Below are 15,635 nucleotides of genomic sequence, written 5' to 3'. Positions count from 1 at the left end.
TCAAAAATGTTGCAAATAAAATGGGGAATTTAAAAATATTTTTTAATACAAGAAACACCAGTGGCGTACTATTTTTCTTTATAAAAGTATTCAGCGGAAAACCCGCACACACGCCACTGGAGAACTAAAAATGTTAAAAGTATGTTGGTAAATGGCTCTGGATACACAGACCCTGCATACCAATCGTTGCACAAATATCCACAGGGGTATTTAAGTTATCGAAAAAAAATCATTTTTTTGTTAAAACTTTACCACCCTGTAGCTCAAAATCTAAAAGGTTTAGGACCTATGTTCATAGGAACTTTTTTGCGAACTTTTGTCTAAAGAACACGTTCCTGAATTTTGTCGTAATATATAAAAAACACCCTGTATAGTTCTACATTACGTTTAAGGAATTTGAAAGGTTTTAACACATACCTCCCTATACAACAATACCATATCTAATAAGTGACTTCACCAAGGACTTATATAAGGATATAAATAATTTTTTGCCTTTTCGAGATCTAAGAATAGCCCAAATTAAGCATACATATTAAGTAATTCTTATATAGTAATTTAATATATATTTTATGATAGTATTGTTATATTATTTAAATATTTAAGTTATCTAAATCGAGATCAAATAGGTTTTTTAATTACTTATTCAGAAGTACCTGTTTCTGATAAGATAAGATTAAATAAAAATAAATATTCATTATTAGGTTTATAAAAGACCAGCAGTTGAAATAAAATTGCAGTTTATAAACCTTTGTCGTTAATTTATCTTTGCTTTAATAAAGATTAAAACAATGGCTTTAACTGGGAAATATGAACTTATTAGGGAAGAAGGCCAACTTGAATTTCTAACTGCAGTTGGTAAGAAAATTTTATATTTCAAAAATATTACATTTAAATATGTTTAATATTTTCTAAGCAACTGATGATGTTCTATCTTTCTTTTTGCTTATGAATTTCTATTGCACGTTAATGCATAGGTATTTATTTTTTATTTATACTAAAAAAAAAATTACCGGACCGATATAACCTGTTAAAATCATTACGTATGTAAGTGTTTTTGCAATCCATAATTATTTTTTATAATTTATTAGACATATCGGGAACATTATACTAATATTTTATGAAGTTTTTGCATTTTTCCGTTTTATTCTATAAATATTTTAGTTAAATATTTCGGACATATCATCCATTTACAACATAAACGATTTATTTGGTGAGATTAACTTTTTTGATAGAGCTCTAGCAAAATTTTCATAAAAATAAACTTTTTAGGATAACTGAGTTAAATTATACTCTCTAAATTATAAATTATACTGTAATTTAAAAAAAAAATATGTATATTATTTTATATATGTATAATTAATTTCATAAATTTAAAGTTTTTAATGATTTGTTATTTTATTCTTTAGTTTAAATTGACCTTAACAAATCCTTACAAGAATTAAGATTATTTAAAAAAAATATTAAATTTTCGAGTATACTAAAAATTCAAATTATTTAAAAAAATTATAATTTTTTATATTATTTGTAATTCACTTGAGTAAGTTATAATTTTTTAAAAGTTTTTTATAGTTATTTCAGTACAAATAATACTTGTATATTTTTTTCTTTAATTTAGTCATTATTAAGTGTTTTAAAAACTAACTTTTTGGATCAAAAAAAGTACTTTTTTGATTTGTTATTGGATCTAAAGTGTTTAAAAATAAAATATTTGTAATATTTAGTACACATTCAAAAAAAGTTTAATAAAAAGTTAATGGATATTTGTCAAATATACCCAAATGTCATCGACTTACCTAAACTATTAATTCCCTAAATAAATAAGTTCTCTATTTAAAAGTTATTGGAGAAATTTTATTATTATTTAAGGATAGAACGGTTTGGGAATATTGGCTTTGAAGACGAGTTTATTTTTGGATACACCAGTTATAAATTTAGACTTTATGCGATATTTCTAGGATATTTTATTCGCATATCTTTGTTATGTTTGAAATACTCTAATTTATATTCATAATTTGATGAGAATTTTGAATAAATAAAAAATACAGGTATATTTTAATTTTTTTTTAATGTATATTCTTGTATTTTCCCAATGTTCTTTATAAGGTTTTAAATATTTTTTTTACTGGTGAAATTCAAAAAGTTTTAACCATTCAAACTTTTTGAACTTTTACGTTTAATTAACTGAGCAGTGTTGAAAGTGAAAATAAGATTTTTTTTTTTTAATTAATAATCTGGCATAATCAATAGTTATCAAATGAAAAAAAGTAAATTTCATAATTTAAAACTATTTAAACGGTCTACTGCGATTAAAACTTTAGGACATACTTTTTAATAAAATATTTCAATTATAATTTAAGATTTTTTAACTCGTTTGCACATATATTTCTAATTTAAGGTTCTCTCATTAACTTTCTTTAACAAAAAAAAAACATAAATTTTTTCTCTTAGAGAATATTACTGAAATAACAATATCTTGTTCTAAATTTAGCATCTACTGAGCCATGAATTAAGCTCCTCAAATAACAACAGTACCGCAGGCGGTTTTAACGTTAAGGTGTGGGAAGACAATAGGTATATAACGAAATACTGCATAATCCCGATAAGGGCTTACCATTTGACCTTAATGTACTGTGTGAAATTTTATTTTGAAACTAAGATAATGTTTTTACCATATTATGATACATTTTGTGACAAAAATATTAATGGGTCTATTTAATTCTGTTTTAACCCACCAGGATATTTTGTTTATTATCGTTTAATTTTTAAAATTTAAAATTAACTGAAATTTAGTCTTATTATAATTAAACGTTGTTCATTATTTATAATATCTTGCTGTGGAGTGGGATATGATATGATTGCATCTCCGACCACTTCTAATTCTTCTGGACTTACATCGTTAATATAATAGGTTTCAAACTAACAATTATGAAATAAATCAAGTTTCTAATTACCTTTATCAGTAGAAACAGTGTATATCTCACTCCTATAATGGAAGACAACAGTCAAATACATATGTAAAATAAAAAAAAAAAATAAAAAACTGTTTAGGATACCACCAAATTTTGTTGTATAGACTTCAAAAAAGGTACATGATTAATCTAATGTTGAAAAACGAAAAATTGCTAAAAATTTTAAAATACGAGGGTGGTCCCAGAGGTACCCGACCCAAGAAAGAAAACACGAAAATGTTGGAAAAAATTTTATTTATTTTTCAACATAATCTCCTTTCAGCTCTATACACTTTTACCAGCGATGTTTTATAAGTTCGATACCTATTTTATAATAAGAACTGTCTTGCGCCTCGAAATAGCCATTAACTGCAGACATCACTTCTTCATCGTTGGAAAATCTTTGACCACTGAGCCAGTTTTTTAAGTTTGGAAACAGAAAATAATCTGAGGGGGCTAAATCTAGCGAATAGGGTGCATGAGGTAGCAATTCAAACTCTAATTCGTTAATTTTGGCCATTGCAATAACGGATTTGTGAGCTGGTGCATTGTCTCGATGAAACAACACTTTCTTCTCGAGGAGGATTGCATTAGATGTCATGGGCAGAGAAAGAAGAGAGTAATAAATTCCAACCCATTTGCCTGAGATTTTTGATTTTTTTTACTATTTCAGGCAATTGAGTGTATTTAATTCTCTAAGAGAAAGAAAGAGAGAGTAAGAAACTCCAACCTATCTGCCCGGAAAAAGTTTTAATTTAATTTAATTTAATTTTTGGACTTTCAGTTCTAAAACGTTCATTGCTTTGGCAAAATCAGTTTAAACTTACTCAGAGTTTCACCAAACCATTAAGAAAACTTCATTCTTTATTCAAAAATATATTTTAAGTTTATATATATATATATATATATATATATATATATATATAAGTTTATATATATATATATATATATATATATATATATATATATATAAACTTAAACTCGGCAATATATATATATATATATATATTGCCGAGCTCGATTTCCGAGTAAAAAAAAAATAAATAATTACATTATAAAAGATAAATCTAAACTAAAGATAAAGCTATAGTCTTTGGTGAGTTTTACTATGGCTAAATAATCCTATGCGAAATTTGCAAATCCGACCACAAACATCACACGGAAATTCCTGCAGAGCCGATCTTTGGGTTCTTCTAGTCGGTTGAGGAGCAACGGACGTCGCTCTTCTCCATTGGACACGATTGTTGACTATCTCTTCCCAGTTGTTTTCAATTCCCAATACCTTTAAATCATCGTAGACGACATCTTTGAAGCGTTTTTATTGGCCTCCCGGCCTCCTTGCACCTTCTGTTAGTTCTCCATACAAAAGAGATTTTGGTAAGCGCCGTTCGTCCATTCTGTATACATGACCCAGCCATCTCATTCTTGCCCTTCGTACCATAGTGTCAATATTTATACAGTTTGATCTTTGCAGAACCTCATTATTAGAAGCTTTATGAAACCATCTGATTCTCATCATTTGTCGCAGTTGCCGTTGCTGAAATTGTTCAAGAGCCTTTATATGTCGTCTGTATGGGATCCATGATTCGCAGGCATATAATAGCGTTGGTACAATTATTGCTCTATATACTGCCGCTTTCGTTTTAAGACTCAGATTATGATTGTAAAACACTCGATCCTTAAGACTCCAATACGATTTTGATGCAGAGCTAATTCTGTTTGCTATTTCGTCGTCTATGTTTAGTTTTGCACTAAATACGCTACCTAGGTAGTTGAAGCGTTCAACTTGCTCCAAAGTCTCGTCATTGACCTGTATGAGCTGAGGATTATCTGATGCAGGAGTTATAAGAAGCTTGGTTTTTGACGTGTTTAGTTTTAGACCTAAGGCTTGGTATGCCCAGGCATAAGAAGCAAGAATTTCCTGAAGAGTTTCTGCTGTGTACGCAATCAGCGCACAGTCATCCGCATATTGAAGATCCGTGATAAAACGCACTTTTGTTCTAGCTCTAAGACGTTTTAAATTGAAAAGCCCTCCATCATATCTATATCTGATTCCAATCCCTCTAGCAGTTAGATTTCTGTCAACAATGATCGATAGCGCCGCAAGGAAAACATTAAACAAAATAGGAGCCAGGACGCAGCCCTGCCCAACTCCCGTCTCAGTGGAGAACGGTTCGGAAAGCTCACCGTTTACTAGCACTTGTGCTTGATTACTTGTATGTAAATTTTTGACCACTGAGACGAATTTATTTGGGATTCCGAAACGTTTTAAAATGCACCAGAGGGCCTTTCTGTTAACCGAATCAAAGGCCTTCGCCAGATCTATGAATGCGACATGTAATTGAATCTGATGTTCTCTCGCCTTTTCTTGAAGTTGGCGAAGTGCAAAGATCAGATCGTTGGTTCCTCTGTTTGGCCGAAAGCCGCTCTGGGTTTCTGGAATAAGTTTTTCCACTACTGGTTGTGGTCTATCCGCTAAGATCTTTGATAGGATCTTTCCCGCTATCGACAGTAATGAAATGCCGCGATAGTTGTTACAGTCATACGCGGAGCCTTTATTCTTGTAAATGTTTATGATATTGGCGTTTTTAAAGTCTTGCGGGGTTTTTTCGCTGAGCCAGATTTTGTCTAAGATAGATTTCAACGGTACAATAATATCGTCACCGGCCGCCTTGTAGATCTCAGCTGGTAAGCCGTCGGGCCCCGCAGCTTTATTATTTTGTAATTTTTTGATAGCTGACCGAATTTCTTCCACAGATATTGGACCATCCAGTTCGTGTGCCGTTTCATATTGTGGAATCATGTCTATCACTTTGAGGTCAACTTCGTTTGATTGATTAAGTACTGTGCAATGTATTTCGCGCGCCTTGTTTGTCCACCAGTTATTCTTTAGCATTCGCGTTTCCTTTCTGAGTTCGTTTTTAGTATCTCTAAGCTTTGTTTGCGCAGCTATGTTCTGAGGATTGCTAAGAGCGTTTTCCTGAGCTACGTACTTACATTCCAATAAAAGGAGGGGTAACTTCACCCTTACTATGGAGTCTAGTAGTCGATGAACTACTTGAGATATTGACAAATCTCGGTTTCACCTGCATAGGATATGCTGATGATATCGTTATTATAGTCAAAGGCAGGTATAAGGGCATTTTATACGACCTCATACAAAGAAGCCTAAGCATCACGGAAGAATGGTGCACATCAGTGGGGCTGAGCATAAATTCAGCGAAAACTACTATCGTACCATTCACTCGTAAAAGGAAAATGCAACCCACCAGGGACATCCACCTGGGCGGACAAGTTGTACATACATCGGATGAAGTAAAATATCTAGGAGTGACACTGAATAGTAAGCTTAGTTGGAATAAGCATCTAGAATTCACAGTAAACAAGGCCACTAAAGCCATTATGATCTGTAGGAACCTAGCGGGTAAAAACTGGGGATGCTCCCCAAAAATACTGCGATGGATGTACACCATGATGGTTAAACCCATAATCACATATGGGGCATGACATTACAAAGTTAAGTACAGTAAGGCGTAAACTTGACAAGGTTCAAAGACTTGTATGCGTATGCATCACAGGAGCTATGAAAACATGCCCCACAGCAGCACTGGAGGTCATAGTTGACCTGGCACCTCTTCACCTGGCAGTAGAGGGAGCTGCTAAAAGGGCCATGTTCAGATTAGCAAGGGATAGAACGAACAGTAGGGACATTGATCAGAGAGCCTGGGTATCTCAAACAAGATCCATTCCCCTGTTCGATCTTCCCAAGGACGATATAACTCGGGAATATCACTTTGTTAGGAATTTCAGTACAAAAATTGACAGCAAAAGTGACTGGGAAAATGGATCTGTCGCCCGCTCACTTAAACAGAATACTATCAAATGGTACACAGATGGTTCTAAAACCGAAAAAGGAACAGGAGCTGGAGTATTTGGGCCTGGCACCAAATACTCAGAGCCACTGGGAAAATACACCAGTGTCTTTCAAGCGGAAATACACGCTATAGAAAGATGCGCTCAATTAATCCTGAACAAAGACTACCTCAAGCAGGACATCGCAATCTTCACCGACAGTCAAGCAGCCATAGCAGCACTGAGTTCACATGTCATCAGTTCTAAAATGGTAAGAGACTGTTTGGGCAAACTTAATGAGGTAGCAAAGAGAAATAAAGTCACAATATTGTGGGTACCTGGACATACAGGCGTGCAAGGTAACGAAGAAGCCAATATTCTGGCAAAAAAAGGATCTGGTTCTCAATTTGTAGGACCGGAACCTTTCTGCGGCATAGGAAAGAATACTTACCTATATGAGCTTACAAAAATGGAGGATCAACTCAGAGAAAGCCTCTGGGATGATCATCCAGGGTTGAGACACTCCAAGATGTTCCTTGGAACCCTCGACCCAAAAAAATCTAAAGCTCTAGTAAGTTTAACTAAAACTAAACTGCGGATTGTAACAGGATTCCTAACAGGGCACTGTCACCTTCGAGAACACCGCAGGAAACTAAAACTAGAACAGACAGGTGAATGCAGATTCTGTGGGGAAGAGGAAGAGACCTCAGTAACTACATGCGAAACAGTTGCCGAAAGTCGTGCCATGCACCTTGGTAATTATGAAATTCCAGAAGGAAATATCTCATTACTGGAACCGTCACAACTACTAGTCTTTATTAAAGCCATAGGATTGTACGAAGTAATTTGACTTGAGAATAACATCAAGCAGTAATTAGAAAGGGGCACACAATAGATCTTTTAGGTTGCAGTGAAACTTCACCCTTATTTTAATCTAATCTAATCTAATCTAATCTACGTTCCAATAGAGGTTTTATCAGGAGTTCATTCTCTTTGAACCAGTCTGGCTGATGATTGCGCGGTATGGTTCCCAGAATTGAGCTGCTAATGTCCATTAGATTTTGTTTAACTAAAGCCCAGTGTTCTTCTAGATCTTGTGGGAAATTATCGGCATGAAGATTTTGCCTAATATCACTACAAAAATGCGAAGCTACTGCTGTATCCTTGAGTTTTTCTAGGCAAAGCTTTTTGTTGACTTTCTTACTGTTGCTATGCCTATACATTGGTTTTAAGTTGGCCAGGACCAGGCGGTGGTCCGTCCAGCACTCTACATCAACTCTGGCTTTAGTAACTTGCACTTCGTTCAGATTTTTCTGGCGTACTATTATATAGTCCAGCATATGCCAGTGTCCCGATCGAGGGTGACACCAAGTACCTTTGAATTTATCATCCATTTGAAAGAAGGTATTTGTTATGGCTAAGTCATGCTCTATGCACAATTCCAATAGCAACTCTCCGTTTGAATTTGCTTTTCCGATTCCGTGGGCACCGATAACCTTTGGCCATATATCATCTGCTTTACTAACCCTGGCATTGAAATTTCCCAAGAGAATAACGTGTTCTTTCCTTGGTATTGAGTTCTTCATAAAATGCTTCCTTTATTTCAAAGTCTGCTTCCAGTGTTGGTGTATAAGCCGATACGATGGTAACATAATTACCATTAGCCACTTGGTATTTAAGCAGCATAAGTCTTTCGGAGATGCCATAAGGTAGTTGTTGGAGTGATTTGACTATATCGTTCTTTATCGCGAAGCCTACTCCGTGCAGCCTTCTAGCATCCTCTGGATAACCTCTCCAGAAAAAGGTATAGTACTGTTCGGTTAAAGAACCTTCACCGAGTAGATGAGTCTCAAAAAGGGCGGCTATGTCCACATTAAGGCGGTTTAGTTGATCTGCTATAACTGCCGCTCTTCGTTGTGCATGAGTAGCAGTGTCCGAGTCGTGTATGGTGCGGATGTTTCAGGTAGCTAAGGATAAGTTTTTGGTTTTACGTTTGTGGTTGTATTTCTGATAATTCGTTCGATCAGGCACCCTCCTCCGGAGATCCGAGTGGGAGGGTATTTTACCTCCGGATTGTTTTGTCCTGTTCCAACGATTCATCTTCAAATGTAGGCTGCGACTGTGGTATTGTCGGAAACAACCAGATCAGGGTCGCCTGCTGCCCAGTTGCTATCGCATGAAGGAGGTCTATGGCACAAACGGTCTGCGACGATAGTTCCTTTCTAATCAGGACGCGATGAGAGTCATTTCCTACTCTCTCCTTGAGGACGATGATGGTGGATTGTCCAAAGGTATTCTGCTTATACCGGCAGAGACTCTGTTGTCTTTTAGTCGCCTCTTACGATAGGCAGACAATACCTTGGGGCTATTCTACAACCGTACCCGAACCCCACACGGGTTATTACATTAGGTTATTATATTTTAAGTTTATGGTACAACTGGAGAACTTTTTACAGGCCGTCAAAGATGATGGTAACCATTTTTCAGTTTTTTTGGATCTTTAGTACAAGAATGTTCATTACTTGTCAAAAATTGTAGAATTTACGATAAATTTCACCAAACTGTTCTTCACTTTTCATTAAAAAATATACTTTAAACTTATGGTTTAACTGAGTGCATTTAAGTCTCTAAGAGAAAGCGAGAGAGAGAGTAAAAAACTCCAAGTCAAATGCCTGGAAGAATTTCTAATTTTGTTCATGGACTTGATCACATAAGAAAAAGAGAAAATGAGAAAAAATTAAGGCTATTTCCTGAAACAATTTTTTGTTTACTCCAGGCAGTTGAGTGCATTTAATCGTCTAAGAAAGAGATAAATATAGACTAAGAGAGAACAACTTAATTGTCTAGAAGAATCTATTATTTAATTCCACTATAGTACATTAGACTACTGTATCTCGGCTTACTATAGCTATTTCACACAAGAGTATAAGACTAAAATACAATAATTAGCTTAAAATATGTGTTTTTTTTTTCTTAATTTAAAAAAACTGAAATATTTTTAAAATATATCTTATTACCTGAGATACCGTGTATAAATTTAAAATACCCGATCACCGTCGATCAAGTGGTAGTCTTAAATAGTAATAGGAAATTTTAATAAAAAGTCTTAATTACCAGCATTACAAAACATTATATGCCGAGGATATAAATTTGCTAAAGAAAATACAAAACCTTAATTTCTGTCTAAACTACACAACATTCAGATGGGTAGTTCTTATAAAAGTTACCTTCATTTTGCCGTAGGTACCTAAAAATATACGGGGTGTCCCATTTAAAATTCTGGTTTTAAAGTCGGTGCAGCAATTTTTGAAGATCCTGTATTGATGAAACTCATATAATTTAAAATTTGCTTAAAACGAAAATACTTCGGTAAGAAATTTTTATACACACCCTGTGGATTCTGAGAAAAGGTATAGGCCCCTAATAGAGTGACTACCATGAACAAGAAGAAAGACAATACAAGAACTCGTACAGATTTTACTTTGGTAGATGGAATCTCGTGGAACCAGTCAAATGCTCAACACTATTTTATTCAATGGAATAATTAGGTTAAATAAGCTACCTAGTAATGTCAAAAATTATGATAATTAAATCGTTTAAAATAATTATGATAATAATTCATTATTGATTTTCATGGAAACATCACAGCTATGTGGTTTAAGAGTTTGATCATGAAGAGGCATGAGTTTGACTGGATTTTTAGAATAAAACAAAAATAAACTAGATTACTAAACTTAATAAAATAATACAAAAATATGTTAAATGACACTGGTTTTATGTCTGCTGTTAGTAACATCACCAGAACTCTAAAACATGCTTAGGCTATATTTTCATAAAAACAAAACAGTTTCTAGATAATAGAGAATAAGTGACCACTGACTAAAATATTTTATGACCAACGAAATATGGAAGTGTGTATATAGTGGAAGAAATATGAACAGATAATTTACTATTATTATATATTAAGTACTTTTATGCAAAGTTTCTCATTTTCAACAATATTGAAAAAATGTAACTACAAAACAATTTAAAAAAAAATCAAAGAAATCGTTATTATGCTAAACAATATAAAATCTATAAAAAATATTTAAATAAAGTCTTGTCTGAAGCTCATATCAAATAAAAGAAAAAAACCATATAAGCTCTGGAAAAACGTTAATGAAATCCTTAAAAAAAGACATCATTTACGATATGGAAGAATACAATAAATTAATAATTAAAAAGGAAAAATTGGTAGAAAGATTTATTAATTATTACTTTCGCAGCGTTTTAAAATAAATAACACGAAAAATAAAGAATGCGATACTGACTTTTTAACTCTCAACAATTCCAAATTAATTTTTCTTTGACCCCACAAATTTTTACCAAATAACAAAAGCAATAATTTCCCTTAAAAGTGGAAAAGCAAGTTCCCGAAAAAAATATATGAAAATATTTATTACACCTCCATATATTAAAAATGCATGTTTTCAGATGTACTAAAAAAAGTCATATATAGGTCAAGATTAATTCTATTATTAGAAAAACTATATTGACTTTTATGTTTACTCGAAAAAGTATTAAAAATTAGTAAACATTTAATGTTTTTAGGAGTTCCTGAGGAGAGAGCCAAAAAGATGTTAGCAGACAAAACTTTGGAAATTACTTTAAGCGGTAACTCTGTTTCTCTTACTAGACCTGGAGGTCAAAAGCAAACTTTAACGTTTGGAGAAGAAAAAGTTGAGACCGGTCCTGATGGAAGAACTATTAAGGTTATATTATTTATTTTTCTTTAGAGTAGAAATACAAGCGTACATTTAAGATCGTTATTTTTATGAGTTTTCTTTCATTTTACAGAATATCGCTAAGCTAGACGGGGACAAACTATTGCTTGACAGCCAATTTGGAGAAACCGGCAGCCTTAAAAGGGAATACGTCCTTTCTGGAAACGAGCTTACAGTGGTAAAATTAGCATATATCTTCTTATTTATTCTTTTTATATATATTTTTTTAATTAAGTATAACATTTGAATAAATTATTGTAATAATCATTATTTTTTACAGATATCTACTAGTGAAAAACCTGGTGTGGCCCCAGGGAAGAGAATATACAAAAAGATTTAATTTTATGTATCTTAAATATTTTAGTTTAAATCTATAATTTGCATGAAATTGTTGAAGGTGGTAATTATACCAAAATATTTTTAATTTCCTGTTGCCAATAATATTTTGTTGAACTGAAGAAAAAAAATTATGAGTTATTTTTTGTGCACCTAAAACTATTTGTTTTGAAAAACGAATGTAAAATTGAAAGTAACTTTTCAATTTCTTAAGTCCCTTCCCTTAAATAATAGCTTATTATATACTATTCTAAAAGTTTTACATAAATGCCTAAGGGTTATAAGGAACGTATGTCTGGCACGTAATAGAATTGCATGTTACGTATTTCTCGTTTAAGTTTAATATAAAGGAAACTTTATTACTACATAGTAGTAAAGACTGAATTGGGCGCTTGTGTTTTACCTAGAAAGTTTCAGTTAAAATCTGTAACATAACTTTAATAATTACCTTTAACATCAAAATGTAGTGTTAAGACATTAATAAATATTTGTTTGTGCAACTTAATTCCGTCAAAAGAAATTATATTTAAATATTAAATATTTTAATGTTTACAGTCCGATTCTTTAAACTATAGTCATTTTATATGAGTTATACTAAGAACACTAATATTTTAGGAAAAAAACCTGGTGCGTGTACAAATCACTGGGAACAAATCATTAATTTTTTTAAAATTAATCTAATTCTTTCTTTTGGTCTAGTCTAAAGTTACTGTTTACTAGATATGCTACTATAAGAACCCAAAATATTCCTATGTTTTAAAATGTAATATGTTTCCAAAGAAACTATTCTTATTACTGCTTCATAAGCGAACCACTGGTATACTGCGCTCACTATTTCTGTTGATATTATATCGAACAACTTATATACAAATGATACTTAGTACAGATATATATTATATGCCTATGAGATATCTTACATCTCCGCTACAAGTTTTGTATATAAGAATCCATTAAATGGACTTATAGGTCTACTAATATTTTAAATTTCGTCATCACCATCATCTTGCAGCCCCTTTCAGGTCTATTGTTGGACCAAGGCCTCCTCCAAGGATCTCCAGTTCTCTTTGTCCCTGGCGTTTGCAATCCAATTTGTCGCTCTTCACTTCAGGCCATCCGTTTATCAAGTAGGAGATCTGCCTTGGTTTTTTGGTACAACGACCGTCATTCATTCTAGCAATATATCCAGCCCATTTCCATTTCCGTCTAATGATTTTTTGTATAATATTATCTGCTTCAGTAAGTCTAACACGCACTGTTTGAATGCTTTTACTGTTTGAATTGAGATATTTCCTTTAACGATTCCTTCATTTTTCCGTAAAGCGCCCATGCCAAGATAATATGTCTGTTTAGTTTGCAGATTTGGTTGTCTCTGGTTATTCTAATCTTTCTAACCAATTTTATTTTGCTTATAATAATTTGTATTTGATGACTGGGGACTATGTTACTTATGATTTTAGCCTTTTAAAATTTAGCGTTAGTACAATGTCTCGTACGATATCGTTGAGGTCTTACAGCAAGTATTTGGCCTTCCCCAGATTGTCTAAGTATATAGGGATGTCATCCGCGACGCGTAAATGAGTCTCTCTCTATCAATTACTTTTCCTTTTGTTGCTTACTAACCTTTTAAATGCATACTCGAGAACAGTAGTAAACAGCTTTCGTGATAGAGTGTCGCATTATCTAACTGTCCTTTCTATCTTGTTGGTTGTAGAGTGTAGATTACAGTCGTTGTGGAATTTTCATATTTATTTTTATTTGTCACATTATATGATGCTCTTAAAATGACCACTAGTTGTACTATATCAAAAGCTTTTTTTAGGTCAACAAACATCAATGCTGCAGGGCGATTATTTTCAGTAGTCTTTTTTTATCAAGGTTTTTAACCACTGCAGGTGGTCGTTTATACTTCCACAATTTGTAACAAATATTCTTTGTTCGACGTGATATTCTCTTTTTCCACTTGAATGTTTGTGTCGAATTACTTTCACGTGGTTGTTTTCGATAATTTTGTAAAATAAAGTCCGTTGAACTAATGTATTCGCTGTTTCATTTTTGTTGTAACATTTCCTTCGTTAACTTACTGTCTGATCATTGGGTTCTTGAAATGAAAGCTATTTTGGTCGATATAACTCGTTTTTATTTTTTTTTATATCAACTATTCAAGAGCGAAATTAAGGCCTGTTGACACACCGTGTTGGTTCGGTCACTGCCCGTCAATTACAGCCAATCCAACGTTGCCACGTCTAATAAATAAATCTAATAATAACCAAACACATGAACAAAACTCTAACTAGATAATAAAAATATTAAACTAACTAACAGAACACTTACAGTGAGGTTTTGTATTGTAAATATTACTGACGACCAGAATACTAAATTATCAATCCAACGCACCATGGAAATATTTGATTTATCATCATAAGCAATATCAACTATACCACGATAAGTTTTTCCAATCATATTGTTATTTAATAAAGGTAAAGGTTTCGATTGTTGCGAATGATCCCTGTAATAAAAATTAATTTTTCTTTCAAATGCATAAAATGTTGAGAACAAAAAGAATGGTCAAAAAAGATTTGATGATTCCATGACTTTTTAATTACAGATAAGAGCATTATGGTAACATTTCCTCAGAGACCTGTTATCCTTCATCAGTTGACTAATAGTGATGAATTATAGATAAAGAATGGTACTCCAAAAACAAAAGATACTAAAGAAATTTAGAGGTTCTAGTTTGGTCAATCAAAATTCGTGACATTATTATCATGAGCACAATTAAAAAAAAAATAATTACGAGTTCTACTACATCACTATCAAAAAAGATCTGAAAAAGAGAACATTTGGTAGATACAGGTTCATTAGTAGATAGATTGTCTGACCTTTTTCACCTCGGTCGATCAATAACATGGGGTTGGTTTATATATCCACAACACATTAAATTACTCAATTATATACCGCGAGTGTGCTGATGCAATCGAGCATTTATGGGTTAAAGTAAAGATTGAGAATGAAATAATTATAGTTGGAGTTATTTATAGGCCGCCAAGGGGAAATTATAGTGAATTTTTGTCCATGTTTGAGGACACTTTAATAAATCTTAACACATTATGTGATAAAATTTTATGTTTTGGGGACTTTAACGTAGACATGCTTAAGTTGGAGTCGAGTAGGGTTGATGACTTAAATGGGATTCTTGATACTTTTGATTTAAAACGGTATATTTCTGAACCAACGAGAGTCTCTAATGGTTCGTTAACTCTCCTCGATCTAATATGCTATAATTCAGATAATTTAGTTGACTCTGGTATTAAAAATATACATATATCGGATAATTTTTTAACATACTGTAATCTACAACTAAATAAATTAAATAAGGAAAACAATATGTTTTCTTACAGACCTTTGACTCGAATTAACTTTGATAATTTTCAGATTGATCTAGAAGGTGCACCCTGGCATCAAATTTATGATACTGAGGATATTGATGAAAAGGTGTCTATACTTACTAATCATATGCTTAATATACTAGATATTCACGCACCTCTTACTGTTAAAACTTGTAAAAATAGACCTTACTGTCCATGGATTACTGATAATATAAAAATAATGAAGCAACACAGAAATCGGGCTTTAATGCGCTTTCGAAAAACAAGAAATTTGGAACATTGGAACTATTATAAGCAGATAAGAAATTTTACCACCACCGCCGTACGTAATGAAAAAAAGGCTTATTTAA

The 15,635-nt window shown here is 32.7% G+C and overlaps 2 protein-coding genes across 2 annotated transcripts; both read left to right on the top strand.

Moving 5' to 3' along the window:
* Window positions 1–704: 704 nt before the first annotated feature.
* On the top strand, window positions 705–12,092 carry LOC126743155 (fatty acid-binding protein 1, liver-like). The gene is made up of 4 exons (XM_050450131.1): window positions 705–855; window positions 11,391–11,551; window positions 11,637–11,741; window positions 11,844–12,092. The coding sequence occupies exons 1-4, from the start codon at window positions 789–791 to the stop codon at window positions 11,901–11,903; spliced, it is 393 nt and encodes a 130-aa protein (XP_050306088.1). The 5' UTR covers window positions 705–788; the 3' UTR covers window positions 11,904–12,092.
* Window positions 6,516–7,902, top strand: LOC126743154 (uncharacterized). Its single transcript, XM_050450130.1, has one exon. It carries the CDS (start codon window positions 6,532–6,534, stop codon window positions 7,648–7,650), a length of 1,119 nt encoding a protein of 372 aa, XP_050306087.1. The 5' UTR covers window positions 6,516–6,531; the 3' UTR covers window positions 7,651–7,902.
* Window positions 12,093–15,635: the final 3,543 nt, after the last annotated feature.

Source organism: Anthonomus grandis, chromosome 12, assembly GCF_022605725.1.
Source record: "Anthonomus grandis grandis chromosome 12, icAntGran1.3, whole genome shotgun sequence".
Classification (NCBI taxonomy): Eukaryota; Metazoa; Arthropoda; class Insecta; order Coleoptera; family Curculionidae; genus Anthonomus; species Anthonomus grandis.
The sequence above is the reverse complement of the archived record's forward strand: the minus strand, read 5'-3'. Positions and strand labels throughout refer to the sequence as shown.

Bases quoted from the DNA above. Each gene is read 5' to 3' on its own strand.
- LOC126743154 (XM_050450130.1), top strand. From the start codon at position 6,532: ATGAAAACATGCCCCACAGCAGCACTGGAGGTCATAGTTGACCTGGCA.
- LOC126743155 (XM_050450131.1), top strand. From the start codon at position 789: ATGGCTTTAACTGGGAAATATGAACTTATTAGGGAAGAAGGCCAACTT. The intron at 856-11,390 runs GTAAGAAAATTT...TAATGTTTTTAG, and splicing joins TGAATTTCTAACTGCAGTTG to GAGTTCCTGAGGAGAGAGCC. The intron at 11,552-11,636 runs GTTATATTATTT...TTCATTTTACAG, and splicing joins CTGATGGAAGAACTATTAAG to AATATCGCTAAGCTAGACGG.